Below are 19,460 nucleotides of genomic sequence, written 5' to 3'. Positions count from 1 at the left end.
CTGACACAGATAATCGCTGATGGACGGCCCCAGGGCAGCTGTGGCTCTGCTACACAGGCTATAAGAAAGGTCCCGCCAGAGGGGTGGTCTCCCCTGGTGGCCACCGATGTAACCTGTATGGAGGTTCGCAGTATCAACCACTTGTTTGCATCTTCCCGACTGCAGGCCACGACTCCATGACAACATAGAGATCCTGCTCTACTTGCCAGTGGGTACACACCTGATGGTCGTCTGAGGCCAAAACAATTAATACTTGTTTCAGGTAACCTACCCTGGACAGATACAGGGCTGGACTTAGCAAGTTAGTCCTGCACCATGACCGTGGAATATATTTATTTTATGAAAAAAAAATAATCTAGAAATGCATACAAAAGTAAGTCTAGCCAGTTCAAGCTAGCTCTATTCAGCATAGGGAATTTGTTGGTTTTTTAGAGTCAAGAAGGATATTGTGTAATATAAGATTATATAAGATAGCAAGTGGAAGAGTTGTGATAACAGACTGACAGTTAGTCCCAGAAATTAAGTTGTATTTATATCCACAAAATAAACACACACAAAATCCAAATGGAGCGCAGAACAATTCTAGACTTGAGTGGACTCTTTTTCAACGTATTATCTCAGGTCAGGGAGACAGACGAGGTTTAACACCGCTTTGAACAGTATTTCTGTTATACAACAGCATGTCAGCTGGATGTGGGATGAAATGGAGGGAGATGCAGATAAACACAATCAGGGATTTCAATCCACGACCACCTGGCAGCCCTCAACATTTTAAACTCTGCACAGATGACTTGGCAACCCATGCCCCTGGCAGCCTCTGTTAAAAAACTTTGATGTAACTTTGACAATTTTTAAGTTTTACTTGATGACTAGTTGCAGATGTGACACAAAATACAGGGTCGCCAATGAGATGTTTAAGTCGGTCAGGTTACCAGAAACACAGGTAGTCCAAGGAGGCCTTATCTCAATGGACAGTCAGCATGTCTGCCAAACAGGTTCCACAACATGTCAGTCAGAAAGACACAGAGTGACCGGATTAACATTCTTGTCTAACAGCATGTAGCTGGATTTCATCATCAAACAGAACATTTCACGATCTATCATACATGTCATATCACTGAGAGTGAAGACAATGTTTACAGAAAGACGAATGTTGACTATGAAGTTTTTACATTCTTGGCTGAAGTAGCTCCTTGACTTTCAGTCCTGGCTAAGAATATTGGTATCTGGATAGTACATTCCATGTGAGACAGAATCAGTGTAGCGGTATTGCATTAATCGATGTCATCTTGTGTCGAGTTGCTTGTCCTCTTAGAGGGATAAATTGACCATGACAGCAGAAACAAAGTATGTGGTGTAGACAAAGTAACTAGTTGTTGGACTTTCATTCAGCCTCGGTCACCAGGCTAAGTGGGAAAGAGCGCTGACTTTGTGTGAGATTAGGTGTCGGGATTCGAATCCCGGATTGGATTCAACCAAAACAATTACTGGAATTTACTAAGAAAATGTAATCCCAGTATAACATTATAACCTGATATGTCTTAACACTGATTTGCTTTTCAGCTTGTCAGCATACTTCACTATAACCACCATAAAAACACTATAACCACCATTTTTTCAGAAATCACAAACTGCTAAAAACTTACAAAAATCATTAAATCAAATCATGTTGTGGGAGCCCTGTAGTCAAAGCATTCATTCGTCATGCAGAAGGCTTAGGTTTGATTCCCCGCATGGGTACAGCATACAGCCCAAATGTGGTCTGCCCAATACTGCTGGAATATTGCTAATATCAGCATAAAACAATTTCCACCCACTTCAGGAATAATCACAGCTGCTTCTGTTGTGACTAGCAGAAACAACCGTTAAACGATCTCTTACATTTGCAAATTGATTTATAACGCAATATCAGAGAGACAAATTTCAGAACCAGCAATTCAGAATAAACACATCTCCGCCACATCTACAGAGTGCTGATTTACCTTTCCTAATCCTGTTACCAAATCATTCCTGGTCTTGTCCGTAAAGGATAACACAACATAAGGCTGTTTTCTCCCCAAACATTGATATTCTTCGTGTCTCATTCTCCTTCAGGTGAATCTTATCCACAAAACAAAAACGCTGGCTCAGCATGAAGAATAACAATTACAGCACTACAGTAAATATTTAGAGTCCCTACTACTGATTGCTCAGGAAATACCAACAGGGCCTGTCTTGGGTGTTTATATTCCGCAAAATTGTGTTAAAAGATGTCGGTCATTAGTTCAACCAGGAATGTAATGTCACCACAAATTGTAAACATTAAATTCTAAAAATACAGTTTCAGTAAATTTCAACATACATAATAAGTTGTGAGGGAAGTATCATGAATAAGTGTAACCATTCAATTCTAATGACTACATTTTCTGCATATATCACAGAGCTCAAGATAAGCTTTTGGTGCTGTGGGTATTTTACCCATACATTTTAAAATCATTGGGTATCAGTAATTCTATCTGGGTATTCAAATTTCTGTTACCCACTAGTTTTTACACATGTGGGTATTTAAGTTAAATATTTAAAAACACTATTCATCTAGTCCCTGCAAACTGGTGTCGTGTGGGTTCGAGAGCTTTATAGGACTCAAAAATACCACGATACTTCCACAAGAAAGTGTGATGGCAAATGATCATGATGTAACTGTCATCATGGAGTTTGGCAAGATTGACGGAATGCCCGTTTATAATTTCAAAATAAGCTGCTGATTTTCTAATCGAATATGCAGGGTTACTTCACAATATTTTGATGATACACATAAGTTTTATTTTTATAGCGTATCTGTAATGTTCGTTGCGTATTTGATACGCTTGGATTAGATTTTACTGCATATTTCTGCATTTCTGATGCGTATTTTACGCAGATACGCAGCTTATCTGGAGCTCTGTATCAACATACATGATGGAAAGTGAGTGAGTGAGTGAGTGAGTGAGTTACGTTGCTTTTAGCCATATTCCAGCAATATCACGGCAGGGGATACCAGAAATGGGCTTCACACATTTTTAACGACGTTGGGAATTGAACCTGGGTCTTCAGAATGACAAGCTAACCCTTTAATCGCTAGGCTAGTAACCCAACCACCCACATGATAGATAAGTTGTGAGGGTAGTATCACCAATGCTGTAGCTAACAGCCATGACAGTGGTCAGACTGGGACAATACTGGTCTATTGATTTTAGGTAACTGAGGAAATTACGGAGATCAGAATGGACACAGAGCCAATTCATTGTGTATGATAAGGGGAAGCTAATCCTTAGGGATCTGTGTGGGCTAACCGGTTGAAGCTGATAGGTTCAGGGGTCGAAATTACATATACTGGTTACCTATCACAACTAATCTTGGTAAATACGTTACATTAGATCATAATTCGTAAATATATTCTGCAGATCTGATATATACCTGCATTAAAACATTTCATGAGTGTGGTATTGGGTGTGTCAGCTGATTAATGGCTGTCACGTAACTTTAACTGCTGCAAGGATTTTCTTGTACTTTGAAGGGTAAATGTGTTCAAGATTTGTGAATCTCACTCCTGTGGTCTCTGTCTTATTAGATGCTACTGCTGTTGAGTGAGTAAGTCTTGTTTAACGCTGTTTGAACATTATTCCAGTCATATCACATCGTGTAAACATAATGTGGGAGGAAAGCTCAAAGTGATGCAGGTTTCAGACGTTTACCACTTTGGTGAAATCCAGGAGTACAGATATGGAGCTGACAAACCTCGAAATATAACTGGGGCGAACCAGGATTCGCACCAAATCATACGTTTCTGGCATGCCCAAGGGACACAACTCTTCAGAGTAGCTCTGGGCCACGATATATTGCATACTACAGATATTGCTATAGGAGTTTGTAAGACTTCACTCATACATTGAAATGAAAAAGTTATTGAAACCTGCAAACATTTACAGAGCTGCATATTTGTGTATAAAACACCCATAAAATAAACTGAAATACACAGACAAATCAAATACGCAACAAAATCTATAAATACGCCATTTAACAAAAAAATAATGCATATATTATAACTATTAGATAAAACAGTTGCGTATATTACAACTGTTTGATAAAATGATTGTGTATCTGCCTATCGCCAAATTCACTTACTGACAGCTACATTCGGAAAAGCTTCTGCGACAAACATACTGTCAGATGCCAATTGAAAAGCACATCGTGTCTGAGTCAGTGTGCATGTTGTATCTTAGCTGTTGATAGGTGATTAAAGAAGTAAACAAATTAACAAAGAATGGCTTCCGGGAGTGGGAGCAGCACACAGTTGCAGATGGGTATACTACTGTTCACTTAGTTTTAAATGATTTGCAGGCATTGTTACCAAACAGTTTTTAAGTTGAATACCCAAATGTCAAGAAACAGGTGGGTTAAAAAGTATTGAATACCTTCTTAAACTTGTGGATACCCAATCAAAAACAACCCCCTGGGACAAAATACACAAATAACCAAAAGCTTATCTATAGCTCTGTATTTGCACATTAAGAACCTCAGCTCTACAACTGACGTAGGTCTTAGTTTACTATGTGAGCTCGGTTAGATCAGGGTAGCTCTCAGATCTCCCAGGTCCCCTTCTCACAGACAGATCTTTACATTACTACAAAACTCCTAGCCTCTTTGAAACATGGGAGTAATGACAATCCTAGCGCTAAGATCACTTTGTTAAACTGGGCCGAAACTGCAACTAAGCCACCCAAACTAAAGATTTACAAAGGTCAGTAGGTGACCCCATTTATCACTGAAATAACAGCCCCAGAATTAAAGGATTGACCACACTGATTACAGGTCTTAGGGACTATGTCTAGCCCTTCTTTCACAAATCCTTACCCTGATAACAGTGTCAGGGAAGCCCCTAATCAGACAGACCCTGAAGAGGATAGGGAGTCAAGGGTCAGATAACAGTACCTGGATCCCCTTACCCCAGGGTGTGCTCAGGCTGTACATGTTTATCATTATGGGCGGGGCGGGGCAGGGCTGGGTCCTGGGCAAAGTCAAGCGGACAAAAGGTAAAAAGATGTTTATCTGTCAGGATCTCATGTGATGATGTTTGCTTAGTCCTGGATGCTTAGTAAAGACTCTATGCGTATTATTGACAAAGAAAATGGGAAGTTGATGTCAGTTCAAGCTTTGATAGTGTCTCTGGTATGTGTGGAATGTTGCCTGTTTCTGAGGTATTTTTATTTGTGACCGATTATCAATGCAAACAATAAAACAGACATAACATAAATTTTGTTGATTTCAGTCATATACTCTCCTCAAAACATAAATATGATCATGCCATCAAACTGATCAATAGCCTTGAACTAGAAACAGCATTACAAAATGTCACTAGGCCTCTATCAAGACCATTGGTGAGTAACTTTTACAAGAATTTGAAAGGTTTTCCTACATAAATCTTTCTGAGGACAACTGACTTAATTAAGTTAGTCTCTGATGTCTTCAAACTAAATAAATGTAAGTCACAAATCGCCTCTGGCAGCATTCTTTGTTGTTTTGTTGCTGCATTCAGCAATATTCCAGCTGAATCTGGACCAGATGATCCCATGATTGATACTATTTCTTAATATTATTATGAGTGATATTATTGATTGACAACGATATAAGGATCTATACCGAAAGGTCGCCTTTACAGAAATTAAAGAGGAAGTTATCCACAAATTGTGTCTACTTTGTCATCCATCAATTTCTTAGTGATGCCAATCAAACAATAAGTCACCAAACCTGACCACATGATGAGTAAGTCGCCTATTACTACCAGCACAGTTTGGTTGGGACCAGTTCTAACCTGGACTCCCCACGAGGGCATAGTGGCCTAGTCGTCTAAGGTGCCATGATTCGCTGTGAAGAGTTGCGTCCCTTGGGCATGCCAGAAACCTATGATTGTGGGTTCGAATTCCGGTTCGCCGAATTATGTTTCTAGGTTTGTCAGCACCATACCCGTGCTTGTGGGTTTCACCAAAGTGGTAAACGTCTGAGACCTGCATCACTTCGAGCTTTCCTCTCACATTAAGCTGACATGCCACGATATAACTGGTATACTGTTAGAAGCGGCGTTAAACCCAACTCACTCAGTGGAATCCCCACAGGATTATGAGGACTACTGACTTAAATGAACTGATTTCAGTAATCAACAAAGTAAAGCACAGAATAGTCGCTGAAAGCATCCCAACTGGCAGGGATAATATTTAGATATTAAATATATGATCAAGAATATTATACAAGTTTTACATTATGTGTATAATGTAAAGTAGAGAAAAGTATTTCTCACAAATTCTTTACAATCTGAAATGTAGCTAACAGCCACTTGAAATGATAAGGGTGTTGATTTCAGACATATTTTGACAGAACAGCAGAAGCCAATAGAACAAAAACATCCAAAAATGCCAATCAAGACGATAATACTCTATCACATCTTCAGCTTTTAGAGATTCCCTGGGCTACCTTCTATCATGTATTAAATTCAATAAAAAAATCTTAAAATATTGTCATTTCAGAGACGGAAATTGCCCTTCCAGGACAAGCCATCTTGTTGGTTATTGAGAAAGAGAGTGATGAAGCATGGCCATGAAGGCTAATAAGACCAAATGAGGGCGAGATGCTGAAGAGAGGCAAGCAGGGTTTGTATTCCCAAAGATAATTTATCACAGCCAAAGAGAAACACTTTTCAAAAATGTTATCGTATGCAGTCCAAAATGTTTTAAGGGCCCACACCAGAGAATCCTGTAGTTGAGATGATGGGAAGAACATTTCTTTCTACCTCTAAGTTGGCAGGTTCTCAGAAACAGTCGTGAGGCTAGGTTATCTGTGAGAATGCAATCAACATTCCTGTGCTCAAGCAGCACAACTTCTCAGCATCTCCAGTCTTAACGGGTGTTTACATTGTGTAGTAAAGCGGGAATACCATATTATCATATACACACCTGCTGATGTCCTGAGCAATATAGCCTGTTAACCATATAGCAGAGTACCATATCATATACACCTCAGTTGATATCCTGGACCGCCTCTGTGGTCTAATGGTAGAGCCTCTGCCCGGAGAGCGGAAGGTCCGGGGTTCAATCCCCGGCCGAGTCATACCAAAAGACGTTAAAAGATGGTACTTGTTGTTACCCTGTCTGGTGCTCGGCATTAAGGGGCTAAAACAAGGACTGGTCGGCTCGGAGTCAGTATACTGTGTCTGAGTGGGGTATTCATGTTAAACTGCGGCATGGTATCTCAGTGAGCTAGCACTATAAATCGGCATCAGTCCGGACTAGTACATGCAGCCACACACACACATACATACACGTGCATGCACATCGCTATATAAGTGCAATGATCTTGGACGTGACGTTCAACCCCATTTCACCTCACCTCACCTGCTGATGTCCTATGCAATAGAACCTGTACAACCATATAGCAGAGTAAGATATCATATACACACCTGCTGATGTCCTGTGCAATATAGCCTGTGCAACCATATAGCCGAGTACCATATCATATACACACCTGCTGATATCCTATGTAATAAAACCTGTACAACCATATTGCAGGAGTACCATATCATATAGACACCTGCTGATGTCCTATGTAATAAAACCTGTACAACCATATTGCAGGAGTACCATATCATATACACACCTGCTGATGTCCTATGTAATAAAACCTGTACAACCATATTGCAGGAGTACCATATCATATACACACCTGCTGATGTCCTACGTAATATAAAAATCCTCATTTTCATGTGTAGCCAAGGCAACCAAATCTTTTCACTGAAACTATTATCCATCAGATGTGATAATGCAATACAAAGAGATGATGCAACACTGACCCAAACTATGAACCTCCTTCAATCTAAAACATCCATCATATCAATGAAAGAGATAGCACTTGTTATGATTTCTCATCAAGTACAAGATCCATATGCTGACCTTTCAACATAAATCTGAGATATATGTGTAAATATAAATATAAACATAAAACGTCAACGCCAGAGAATAACCAGTCTCGATTATCCAATGAAACAGATTCCGTTCCAAAGGCAAAGTGGTGGTGAAAATTATAGGAAGGATCACTGAATGTCAGTGATGACACCAGGTGTTCTCTCAAAGGGTAAGCCTGTCCTGCTCACCTCCAGCACCCGTCACTCACCCAATTTGCTTAAAGAAATATGTGTTTGTTTGTTGCCCGACATCTCACAGCAGTGCCCCTTCCATGCCACGGCAGCATGTAAACACATGTTTATCATTTTATTTCCACAAATAGAAGATCTACGTACTTTTTTATGACTCAGGACAGATACGTGTTCTGAAAAATTAACCGAATTCATACAGGAATGTTCTGACACTTTATCTTCTTGAACATGCTGAAAGCCCTTCAAATCATCCCTAAGACAATCAACATGAATAGAAGGAATACTTCAACTCCCACCACATAGTCCTGATGCCCATGTTTACGACTCACAGATGCAACTGGAATACACCAATAGCCTCAAGGTGACAACACAGAAATATCTAAAAAGGAATTTCCCATGCCCTTTGATAACATGGCATTGGTCTTACGTTACATGTACATGTGTCTGGGGAACATTACATCTTAAACAACAAGAAATAAAGAAGAGGTTACAAAGGGAAAAATAACTGTCATCCATGAAATTCAGGTGTGAGCATGTAATGTGACAACTAAATCTGTCAGTGCCACACTCACGATCATCACAACCCCTGGTCAACTTCCATCAACCTCACCTTCCTCAACAAACTCCATCTCTTCAAAGTCGGCCACGGGTAATGGCGATCCTTCCCTCCATGTTTTCAACGATTCTTCCCCATCTTCCTGTTTATCCAGCGGAAGATCACCACCACCTGGACCCTCTTCCGTATCCATATCCAAAGGTTACACCAATTTCCAACGAATTTTACGCGAATCCAAAAACTTATGGCCACCCCGTTCAGATCTGGGCCAACATGGCACAGCAAGCACCTTGCTCGTCAGGTGCCAAAAAGTACACTCCGAGAGAGAGAGAACTGTGTAATCTATGATAACAACCCCCAGAGCACAAGGCTGAGTGGAACACAAGCACTGTCTAAGACACCAGGTTCACACATGGACCTGATTCAATGCTCTGAGGCCCTTCTGGCTACTCCTACGGTGCACGGTGTTGGTGTATGAGAGTGTTGGTGTTTGAGACGTTGCTGCTGCCTTCCCCTCATTCTGACTGGGTGTAGTATCAGCGGAGAGGATGAGAAGGGTATCTTGCCTGCTGCTGCAACCCGAGACTACCAACAACATCTGCTAGAGAGATACAGGGGGATGCTCCAAACTCTCCTGAAGCGGAGGAGGAAAGTTTACCCTGATAGAGGATTGATGAATGGGTGAGAGGGACACACAGTGCACGTGGTCAGGTGGGATGGAAACATTGCCAATTGGTACACTTCCTTTAAAGAGAAATAGCTCTGATTGTAAAATGTAATAGACTTGTGTAAAACAAAACTTTGTTCCAGAGTACACACCATATTTCCTTGATGTTAAGGATTTCCTTAACTTCACACAGTCTGTGTCCCAGACCCTTGGGAATAAGTTAAAACGGAATCCATCTCCAGTCAAGAATGATTTGGCAAGTCTAGATAGCCTTTGCTCAATTAAGCATTGTCCTGGGCTCCATTTAGATTTCACTTTTTAGTTTGTAGATGAAATAAGATTTCAGCGAGAAACAGTGGTAATATTTTACAAACTACAAATTTGTGAATAAATAGCTTTATTTCTTGGACTATTTATTTCAGTCTAGGATACAGAGGACACATCTGTAATGAAGCTGGTTCACAGGTCAACTCCATTGAGCATTTATGTCCAAAAGTACATTTAAATTAATAACGACCAGGCTCTTTATGGAGGAAATAGAGTAACAAGATTGGGGGAGTAGTGAGTGAGTATGGTTTTACGCCACTTTTAGAAATATTCCAGCAATATCACGGCGGGGGACACCAGAAATGGGCTTCACACAGATTGGGGGAGTAAAGAACAAGTCCTTTCTGCAGGTCTGGGGACTATTGGACAAGTGACCAGTGTTGGAAACTGGCACTGGCCTATGGACAGACATTATTTCAAACACTGCTTGTGACCATACCTTTTTTTAGACACAGACTTTTTTTATTTTTAGGATTACGGATTTTTCAGGCCAAAGTCCAGGGTTGGAGGAGGGGGAAAAAGAGCCAAAAAAAGCCAGATGCATTTTTTTAATGCAGAATGCCTCTGGCATACTTTATGAACATATTCTGTGCTCAAAAGACCGCCATTTGTGACAATAAAGCCCCTTGTAACAATAACAATTCTACCACTTACAACACGGACAATTGTCAAGGGAGGCTATTCATGTTCGGCTTCGAGATCAACAAAGATCGATTATGTATTTTTTTACTAGTTTACAACAGTAAATTCATATGTTTTTATTAAAAGGTGATGACAACAAATGAAATAACTGACTACGCGGTTATCGGCAGGGAAAAATGGAAATCTGATTTCAATTAGAGTCGCCGGGTCCGTAATCCAAAAAATATAAAATGCCTGGCCTAAGCACAAGTCTTTCAAATCTCTCTTCCCAAAGTGAGGGCTGTGCTGGAGGGGAATCTCTAAATGACAAAATACTGCCAAGACTGAACAATTCTTATCTGTTTTCTTGGCACAAGTCATATGTTATAAACTGATGGAATACCATAAAGCTGTGTGTGTCTTGATTTCAAGTTCTGTGTTTTTTATTTATTACACCTATGAGGCAACTAAGTGGTGTGGGTGGTCAGACTTGCAACTTGCGACTTGCTTGAAATGTTACCCATGAAGATCCGGGTTAGAATAGGTCTTCAGCAACTCATGCTGGCTGTAAAGGCAACTATGCTTGTTATAAGAGGCAACAAACGGGATCGGGTGGTCAGGCTCGCTGACTTGGTTGATGCATGTCATCGCAACCCAATTAGATCAATGCTCATGAAGTCAATTACTGGATTGTCTGGTCCAAACTCGATTTTTTACAAACCACCGTCATATAGCTGGAATATTGCTGAGTGCAGTGTTAAACAACAAATGAACAAAGCTTGAAATGTGTCAAACCCTGACAGTGTAGAATGTTGCTTATTATATCAAGCATTGTTTTGTCTGGTCCAGACTTGATCATTAAGAGGCTGAGATCATACAGCTGGAATATAGCAGAGTGCTGCTTTGAACAACAAAGTTAGCAATTGGACAGAGTTTATACAATCTCATTAAAATCAGACCTTAGTCCTCGCTACCCCTAAACAAAGATCTGAGGACATCCCATTAGGGGTCATGTAAGAACGACCTTTCATCCGACCAATCGCTTACCAGATCATGAAAGTGACAATCGGAATGTGATTTCTAATCATACAACCTCGAAAACTTTAACATTGGGTATTCCGAACAATAGTTACGGGTTTAACGACTGAATCCATACAATCTAGACCATCTGTTAGCCATTCCAGAATGTTCTTTTGTTTAGGTTTCAAATTTGTAATCGAGAATTTGTCAAGATATGTTTCGAAGCGTAGTCGCCAATTTGAAATTAGTGCCGTAAAGCACGAGAAAGCTGCCTTCTGATTGGTCATTTCATTGGTCGGTCAGAGTTCGCGCAAGGTTGGTCTGACGTGACCCGTAATGGGATATCATCAGATCTTTGTTTTGCGGTAGCGAGAACTAAGATCTGATTTTAATGAGATTGGAGTTCATATTCCGGAAGTCTCATTCCTCACCAATATCCTGTTCATTCTCATATCAGACATATTCTCAATCATTTCACCGACAACTGACAACAATTGTTTTCCAATCACTACTTCTTTCTGATTTCTTTGAATACCTGCATTTAGAAACTAAAGACGCAAACCCCATGATCGACCATGTAAATCCTTCTGTTCATTTATAGGTAGGTCTGCTTTAACATGTCATAATTCAGACCAAATAATGTGCTTAGCAGATATATTTAGGTGTGTGTAAAAATGGAACTAAATTATGATGAAAGTCAGACCAGTGTTTCCAAACACACTCATTATCAACCATGTTGAGAAACTACCATATGTGAGTGCTGTCTTCACCACATGCTGTCTGTAACGCTCGCCAATTAGTACCATCATAAACCATCCTGCACTTTACCACGTCCCTGTGTAGACAGCAGCAAGGTAGGTGTGAGTGAGTGAGTGAGGGTGCGAGTGAATGAATACCGTCCCCCTACCCCCACCCCCCCTCAAATATTCCAGCTGCCATCTGCAGAGATGCCAATTCCAAAGCTTACCAAGTAATGAGACTAGATCCAGGTGGGTCTAGTGAAGATGAAGATGTGGTGTGCTAAAACTGTCGCTGGGAGCCTGTTTCAGTTAATTCAACACTTCGTTTATTTAACTCAAAAGAAACAACAATACTTGAAAACAGATACGTGTAATGTGGCTTCATGTGAGAGGGTGGGTTTTGTCATAGAGTGTAACCTATTTTACACTGATCTTATTTGCCGTATTCACCACAATGAGCGGCAAATATTCACCAAGTGGGGTTCTTATCAAAACATACACAGTGAGTTACATTTGTTTTCAGTGACTAGCAAACAAACTTAGTTCAAATGTCGATGAAACTAATATAGTTCCTAGCAGATTATATTCCCTTTCAGTGCTGATGTTTTCTGTATAAAACTGTAACAATACTCAAGTCTCTCATGTTAACTTTTGGTCAAAGTAAGGGGTGGTCATAAAAACTACTTACACATTCGACAAACAGTTGGCCCGGGGGCACTTATTGGGTGAATAAGATACACTGATTAGTGCAGCTAGCATGGTGTTTGGGCCCTATTTCTACACCAGAAGAACTGTGAAGATCTGGGGTAGAATAGGTCTTCAGCAACCCATTCTTGCCGTAAAAGGCGACTATGCTTGTCGTTAGAGGCAACTATGCTTGTCGTTAGAGGCAACTAATGGGATCGGGTGGTCAGGATTGTTGACTTGGTTGTTGCATGTCATCATATTCCAATTGCGTGGATCGATGCTCATGATGTCAATCACTGGATTAAGTGCTCTAGACTGGATTATTTACAGACTGCCGTCATATAGCTGGTATATTGCTGAGTGTGGCGTTAAAAAACACATCTATCCCAGAATCCCTATGGGGACTGTGTAGAGAGTGGATAAGCTTTTTGGTAAACAAATCAACACTAGCAAAACTAGAAAACTTGGGTCTAGTATAGGCTGATCATACTAGACCAGAAGAAATGTGACCAGACTCGGACTCTGGACTAGTGGCTATAGTCACAAGAAGCAGACGTCAATTGTTCACAGGATGAAGAGTAGCACCTACAGCATAAGTAGAGGAAACTATAGATGCTCTGGATAAGCAATCATCATTTCCTCAGATTCATCTGTTTCTTGGATCAAGCTCGGATGTAACATGTCTTCCATATCTGCAGTCAATTATCACCTTCAGTCTACATCTCATAAATCAATGGCTTCCTTGTTGAGGGTAGGAATAATAGCACCCCCACAGGGCCCCTTGTATGTTCTTATAAAAGCAACCAAAACTTCTGAGTTTTCAATTACACAACCAACTTGATTTTTTCTGTGTCATCCTTGTATTTTTGTTTTATTGATTTTCCAAACCAAGTCAAGAATACAACAAAAACATTCATTCCATGTTTGCTTTTTCACTGAAGAACAATGTCTAGTTTAAACCTTTAAAACAGACTTAAATTTGAAGGAAAAAAATGTTCCTGGAACAAGAACCTTTTTCTTCAAGCAAACAATCCTTGTAAAAACAAAAATACATCTCTCAAATCCTTTCCTAAATAACAAGTAAAAAGTTGATGGCCTGGCAGCAGGGTGAAATATTTCTACTGTGAGTGGGGGCAGACGGGTAGCCTAGTGGTTAAAGCATTAGCTCGGTGCTCCAAAGATCCGGGTTCGATTCCTAACATGGGTGCAATGTGTGAAGCCCATTTCTGGTGTCCCCCTACCATTATATTGCTGGAATATTGCTAAAAGCGGCGTAAAACCAACTCACTCACTCAATCACTCCACCATGAGTTAGGTTTTATGCCAGTCTCAAGAATGGCAATACCACAGCAAGGGAAATCAAGATTGGCCTAACACATTGTAACCCATTTGGGAAATCAAGACTCGGTCTTTGCAGCGACAAGCACAGTTTAAGCACTTGCCTCACCCACAGCTACCTACACAGTGATACTGTGGTGTTGTAGCGTGACCAAACTGACATCACAACTTGATTAGATGTATTGATGAATTAGTCAGTCTCCTTCTGGTCCAACCCAGCCAGTGGCATTACGTCTGTACTCTTAATGGAGGAAATTGAGTTACTGGATTTGAGAGTAAAGGATTTGTCCTTCTAGATTTCAGCATGTCTTGGGACTATTGGACAAAGTGACTAGGGCTGGGACGCGTCCAAATTTACAACTCCTATTACCTTCTTAGAAACTAGCACTCGTCCTATAGTCCTTGCCAAACTGCCCAATAGTAAAGGTATCATAAGGACTGGTAAAAATTTGCCCTTTTTAAGGGTTTTGCTGTATGTTATCATTATAAGGACTAGTGGACTAAAACTGTTAGTTTCTATTGCTGCCTGTCACCCGACCCTACCCGGACCCACTCTAGGTCTCAAGAGATGGAATAAAATATCTGATTGGAAATTGTTTTACAGCAGCCCTGGCCAAACGTATCAAACGATCAGATCAGGCATGCACTGAAGTCGACGGGGACTGAAGCTTTATCTTTATTCAAATATATACAGATCAAAAGGAATGTGTGCACTGTCAGAAAGAAATGCAAACATTAGTGACTTGTAGTGTAACCACTGAGCTATAGTGAGTTTTTGTCATTTAACGATGTATCACGTGACTAACCAGGGGTCCGGATAGTACCGTGGGTACAAGTTTCTTATAACACGTACAGGGCATCTTAATGGATGATGACTTGGTTATTTGTTTATCATCGTACTCTGGTGGCGTGGGACACTGTACAATAAATATCAAGCACTGGTTTGTCTGATCTGGACCTGACTGCTTATTGATATATTAATTACACCCATACAGGGCCCCACTACCTCCATGTTGTTTACACCCATACAGGGTCCCACACCTCCATGTTGTTTACATCCATACAGGGCCCCACTACCTCCATGTTGTTTACACCCATACAGGGTCCCACATTTCCATGTTGTTTACATCCATACAGGGCCCCACTACCTCCATGCTGTTTACACCCATACAGGGCCCCACTACATCCATGATGTTTACACCCATACAGGGCCCCACTACCTCCATGATGTTTACACCCATACAGGGTCCCACACCTCCATGTTGTTTACATCCATACAGGGCCCCACTACCTCCATGATGTTTACACCCATACAGGGCCCCAATACCTCCAAGTTGTTTACACCCATACAGGGCGCCACAGCCTCCATGATGTTTACACCCATACAGGGTCCCACAACCTCCAAGCTGCTTACACCCATACAGGGCCCCAATACCTCCAGGGAAGAATGGACGAAGTACTCCAAAATCAGAAAATCTGTCAGGTCCATCAAACTATTCTCACACTAAGCCAATTGACTGCTGAAACCATACCTCATCGCCTGCGAAACCTGTCAAGTATTTCATCTCATGCATAACAAGCCTGCTGCCAAACTGTTGGTTTTGCTCCATTTCCTTGTTTTTGCTACTTTGTGAATGTAGCAATGATTACTGTAATATCAATACAATGTTCAGCTAACTTGCACTTTCAACACTTCATTTGATAATGTAGGCATCATTTGTCCACCTCTGCCAAGGAACTGGAGATGGTGACTTGAGATATTCTTGTATCACTTACTCTGTGTATAGGTGAGGTGAGGTGAGGTGAGGTGAGGTGAGGTGAGGTGAGGTGAGGTGAGGTGAGGTGAGGTGAGGTGAAATGGGCTTTAATGCTGCATTCAAGATTATTCACTTATAACATAGCAATGTACATGCATGTCTGTATGTGTCTGCTTGTACTAGTTATGACTTTCGTAGGCTGAAATACCATACCATAGTGTTAACACGGAAACCCATTCCGAGAAGGCAAGTCCTTCTGCCGAGCACCAGGTAGGGTAACAACAAGTACCATCTTTTGAAGTCTTGTGGTTTGACATGTGCTGGGGATTCAACCACCGACCTTCAGCTCTCCGGGGGAGACACTATCCACTAGACCACGGAGGTTATCAACACTCGGACAGGTATAACAATGGATTACATCATAGTGAGTGAGTGAGTGAGTGAGTGAGTGAGTTGCGTTTAACGCCCCTTTTAACAGTATTCCAGTTCTATCGTGGCTTGTCAGCTTAATGTTGGAGGAAAGCCCAAAGTGATGCAGGTTTCAGATGTTTACCACTTAGGTGAAACCCACGCGCACGAATATGGTGCTGACAAACCTAGAAACATAATCGGGGCGAACCAGGATTCGAACCAACAATAATAGGTTTCTGGCGTGCCCAAGGGACTCAACTCTGCACAGCAAGTTGTGGCACCTTAGACGACTGGGCCACCCGGGCCAACATTCACATTATAAGTCATTATCAATAATGACAGGTCGAACCCCGTTTCCCCTCACCATTATGACACAAAATCACTACTCCACGGATCAGAGGAGAATCACAGAACCCCATGCTGACTATAACTGGACCAGGTGGCTATAATGTTGTGTGACCTTGTCGATAGAGTGTCATTATACACAAAGGGCTCATGCTATCAACCACTGGTTTGCCTTGTCCACACTGGGTTACTGACAAGCTACTGAAGGAGGCACTATGGTTACTCTCATAATCAAACACAGACTTAAAACAGATGTAACAACAATAACGAAAGGACCACTTTGTGAAACAAGGACCACCCTCCTAACCATTTTGAAATAAAACAACTGTTTCTCAATACAAACCCATTTATCTCATTTCCGTAAATCTTCAGAATATGACTGTATGGCGCCATACAGTCGGTGACTTTTACCTTCAATTAGAAAGGGTTATAACTTTGAAGTTCAGTTCTCAAAATAAACTTGCAGCATTCGACAAAACTCATAAAATTCCACAAATTACAAACACAGGCTCATTATTCTACAATAATGTACCAGGAACATTTGGTGCAGAGGTGCAGTAAAAATCTGGATAAGTGGCAGTAGGTGGATTTATTACAAATGATGGCTCTAAACCTCCATTTTCAACCCTGGCATACAGCTATTTTGTGCTTATAAGATCATTTTCGTGCTTAACACAAATTCCTTATCTTTATACGTCAGTTTGCGGTTTGTGGTCATTGTACTCGATTAAAGCTTCAACGTCAGTGACACACATCTTCTTCAAGATCTGCATTGCAAATATTCCATGAAAGGGACACTAAGCTTCTCACAATCTGCAGCCAAAACAAATAAATTGTTTGTCTGCAAACTCAAATTTTATGATGGCCAATCAAGTAGTTGATGGTTAACCTGATAACACATGAAATGTCTCAGTTCAACACAAGTCTCTATGGAGAACGTCCATACATAGATAAAACTTTACACCCGATCATGGAGCCTAAAATTCCTAAACAACACACATTTTAATAGCCTGCAAAATGTAAAAAGGATTTTTCTTAATCAAGATTTACTGCTTGCCGTTCAGTTATTCCATTTTCAGGGCCACATGTACTCCCTGAACCCTGACACCAACAGCCGGCCACAGTGTTTACAAACACCAGTCATTCCTGGTCAGAAATTCCTAAAGCTGCCCACCCATATGTCAATGAGGAGCCATTACGAGCTTGGCTGACAGAATAACTGGGGTATATTCTAATTGTCCTGGAGTAAGCTGAAGCCAGCAATTGCTCCTACTTGAGTAGTTCCCAAGATAGTAGCATACAAACACAGATTGTCGGTGCTTTACTGCCCCAGTAACCACCCATAGGATCTGTGGACCGCGCCAATGGGTACCAGCTAGACTTGCACAAGTCCCTAAGGCAATAATCATTAGTTTCAATAATAACTTCTAGATTGAATAAATAACAAGAACATGTTGTCCCTATAACTATGACATCATCAACTGAATGCCTATCTAGACTTATCCATTATGAGGATAGAATTACAATACATCCATGGATTTTTCATTTAGTACAGCCTTGGAGCAAGGCTAGAGACAAACTATCTCGAGCAGTGAACAGGTTTGTCATGTGATAGAGGAGCTATCAGAATTTTGGAAGAGATATCAATATGAAAAGTCATCCATGTGAACAAACACATTGAACAATAAACAGTATGGCTCCAGGAGGTTTTGTTATAGTCAAGACTGTTTACATAGAGACAGTAGACTAACATCTAGTCTCTGAAATGAACATATCGTACAGAAAAAAACGTTGTTCAGTTATCTTAATAAAAATATAATAAAAAGAAGCCCAGTAACTCTCTTCATTTTCAGATACTGCAGTGATTTAGACTTGCCAAACATTATAGATTTGCGTGGGCTGTATTTGATATATATTTGTATCAGGGTCTGTAAGACTGTTTACACAGAGACAGGTACAAGGACAAAACTGTGCTTTCATCTGCCTCGAGGCTTACAGTGATACTCTCTAGCACAGATATATATTGTTTGAACTGATGTAACGTTATAGTGCCATCGTACAGGCTATAATCTAAAAACATGTAGCAAGGAACGAAACTCTGGTAAACAATTATTTCTGGCACCAATTTTTTAACAGTCTGGAAAAAGTATCTCTTAGCTAAGCATGCAAACTTTCATTCATGCAACTTCAGTATTTTCTCAGAAAACCTGTCTCCATTGCAGACAGTAAGTAAAATAAGATGGATCAAGGGCTGAACCTGAAAAAAAAATAAATTCTTGCACCAATTTTAGATCTCAGTCTTGATAAGTATCATAGCTAAGCATGCAAACTTTCATTCATGTAACTTCAGTAGCTTCTGACAAAACATTTATGCACTAAGTTGAAAAGCATTGAGCAAGGACCTTAAACTCTGTACAAAATGAGGGAGTGTGTTCTGACAATGCATGAAGTATTGTTTAAGAAAATGTAAATGTAGTTTTTCATTCCAGGCCAACTGGTATCTGTATTATGGCACTGTTTGTCTTGAACATAGATAACACAAGGTCATCCAAATATCAGTACAATGTGAGAGACAGACGAATCGTGGACTTCAAGTTAACAGAGCAATATTGCACTACATAAACAACGACTGTGAGGTGTTATCGGGAGTTATACACCAAGGCCAACAATGGGCCTGGGGACTGATATGATCGTATTATCCCCCTCCTGCTGCTACAGCATCAGCTGTATCATCACATCTCTGGACGAAGTATCAGTTTATTGCAGCAACCTGCAATCAACTGGAGAGCCAGGGCAGCAATGGACACTTTAATTGAGGTGGCGACCAGTT

General features: G+C 40.7%; 1 protein-coding gene across 3 annotated transcripts in view; it reads right to left on the bottom strand.

The window, feature by feature from the left end:
- Nucleotides 1-19,460, bottom strand: part of LOC139473657 (dystrophin-like) — a 452,560-nt gene that overhangs the window by 416,804 nt on the left and 16,296 nt on the right. For 2 of the 3 annotated variants that reach the window (XM_071256341.1, XM_071256343.1), the window contains exon 1: nt 8,772-9,298. The exons of the other annotated variant lie outside the window; for it this stretch is intronic. In XM_071256341.1, the coding sequence (XP_071112442.1) occupies nt 8,772-8,910 (139 nt within the window). In that variant the 5' untranslated portion in view covers nt 8,911-9,298. Of the gene's footprint in view, nt 1-8,771; nt 9,299-19,460 lie in introns of those variants that run through there. 3 annotated transcript variants of the gene reach the window in all.

The sequence above is a fragment of the Haliotis cracherodii genome, unplaced genomic scaffold, assembly GCF_022045235.1.
Source record: "Haliotis cracherodii isolate W230 unplaced genomic scaffold, xgHalCrac1.p SCAF_3, whole genome shotgun sequence".
Classification (NCBI taxonomy): domain Eukaryota; kingdom Metazoa; phylum Mollusca; class Gastropoda; order Lepetellida; family Haliotidae; genus Haliotis; species Haliotis cracherodii.
This window is presented reverse-complemented; position numbering and strand designations above follow the sequence as displayed.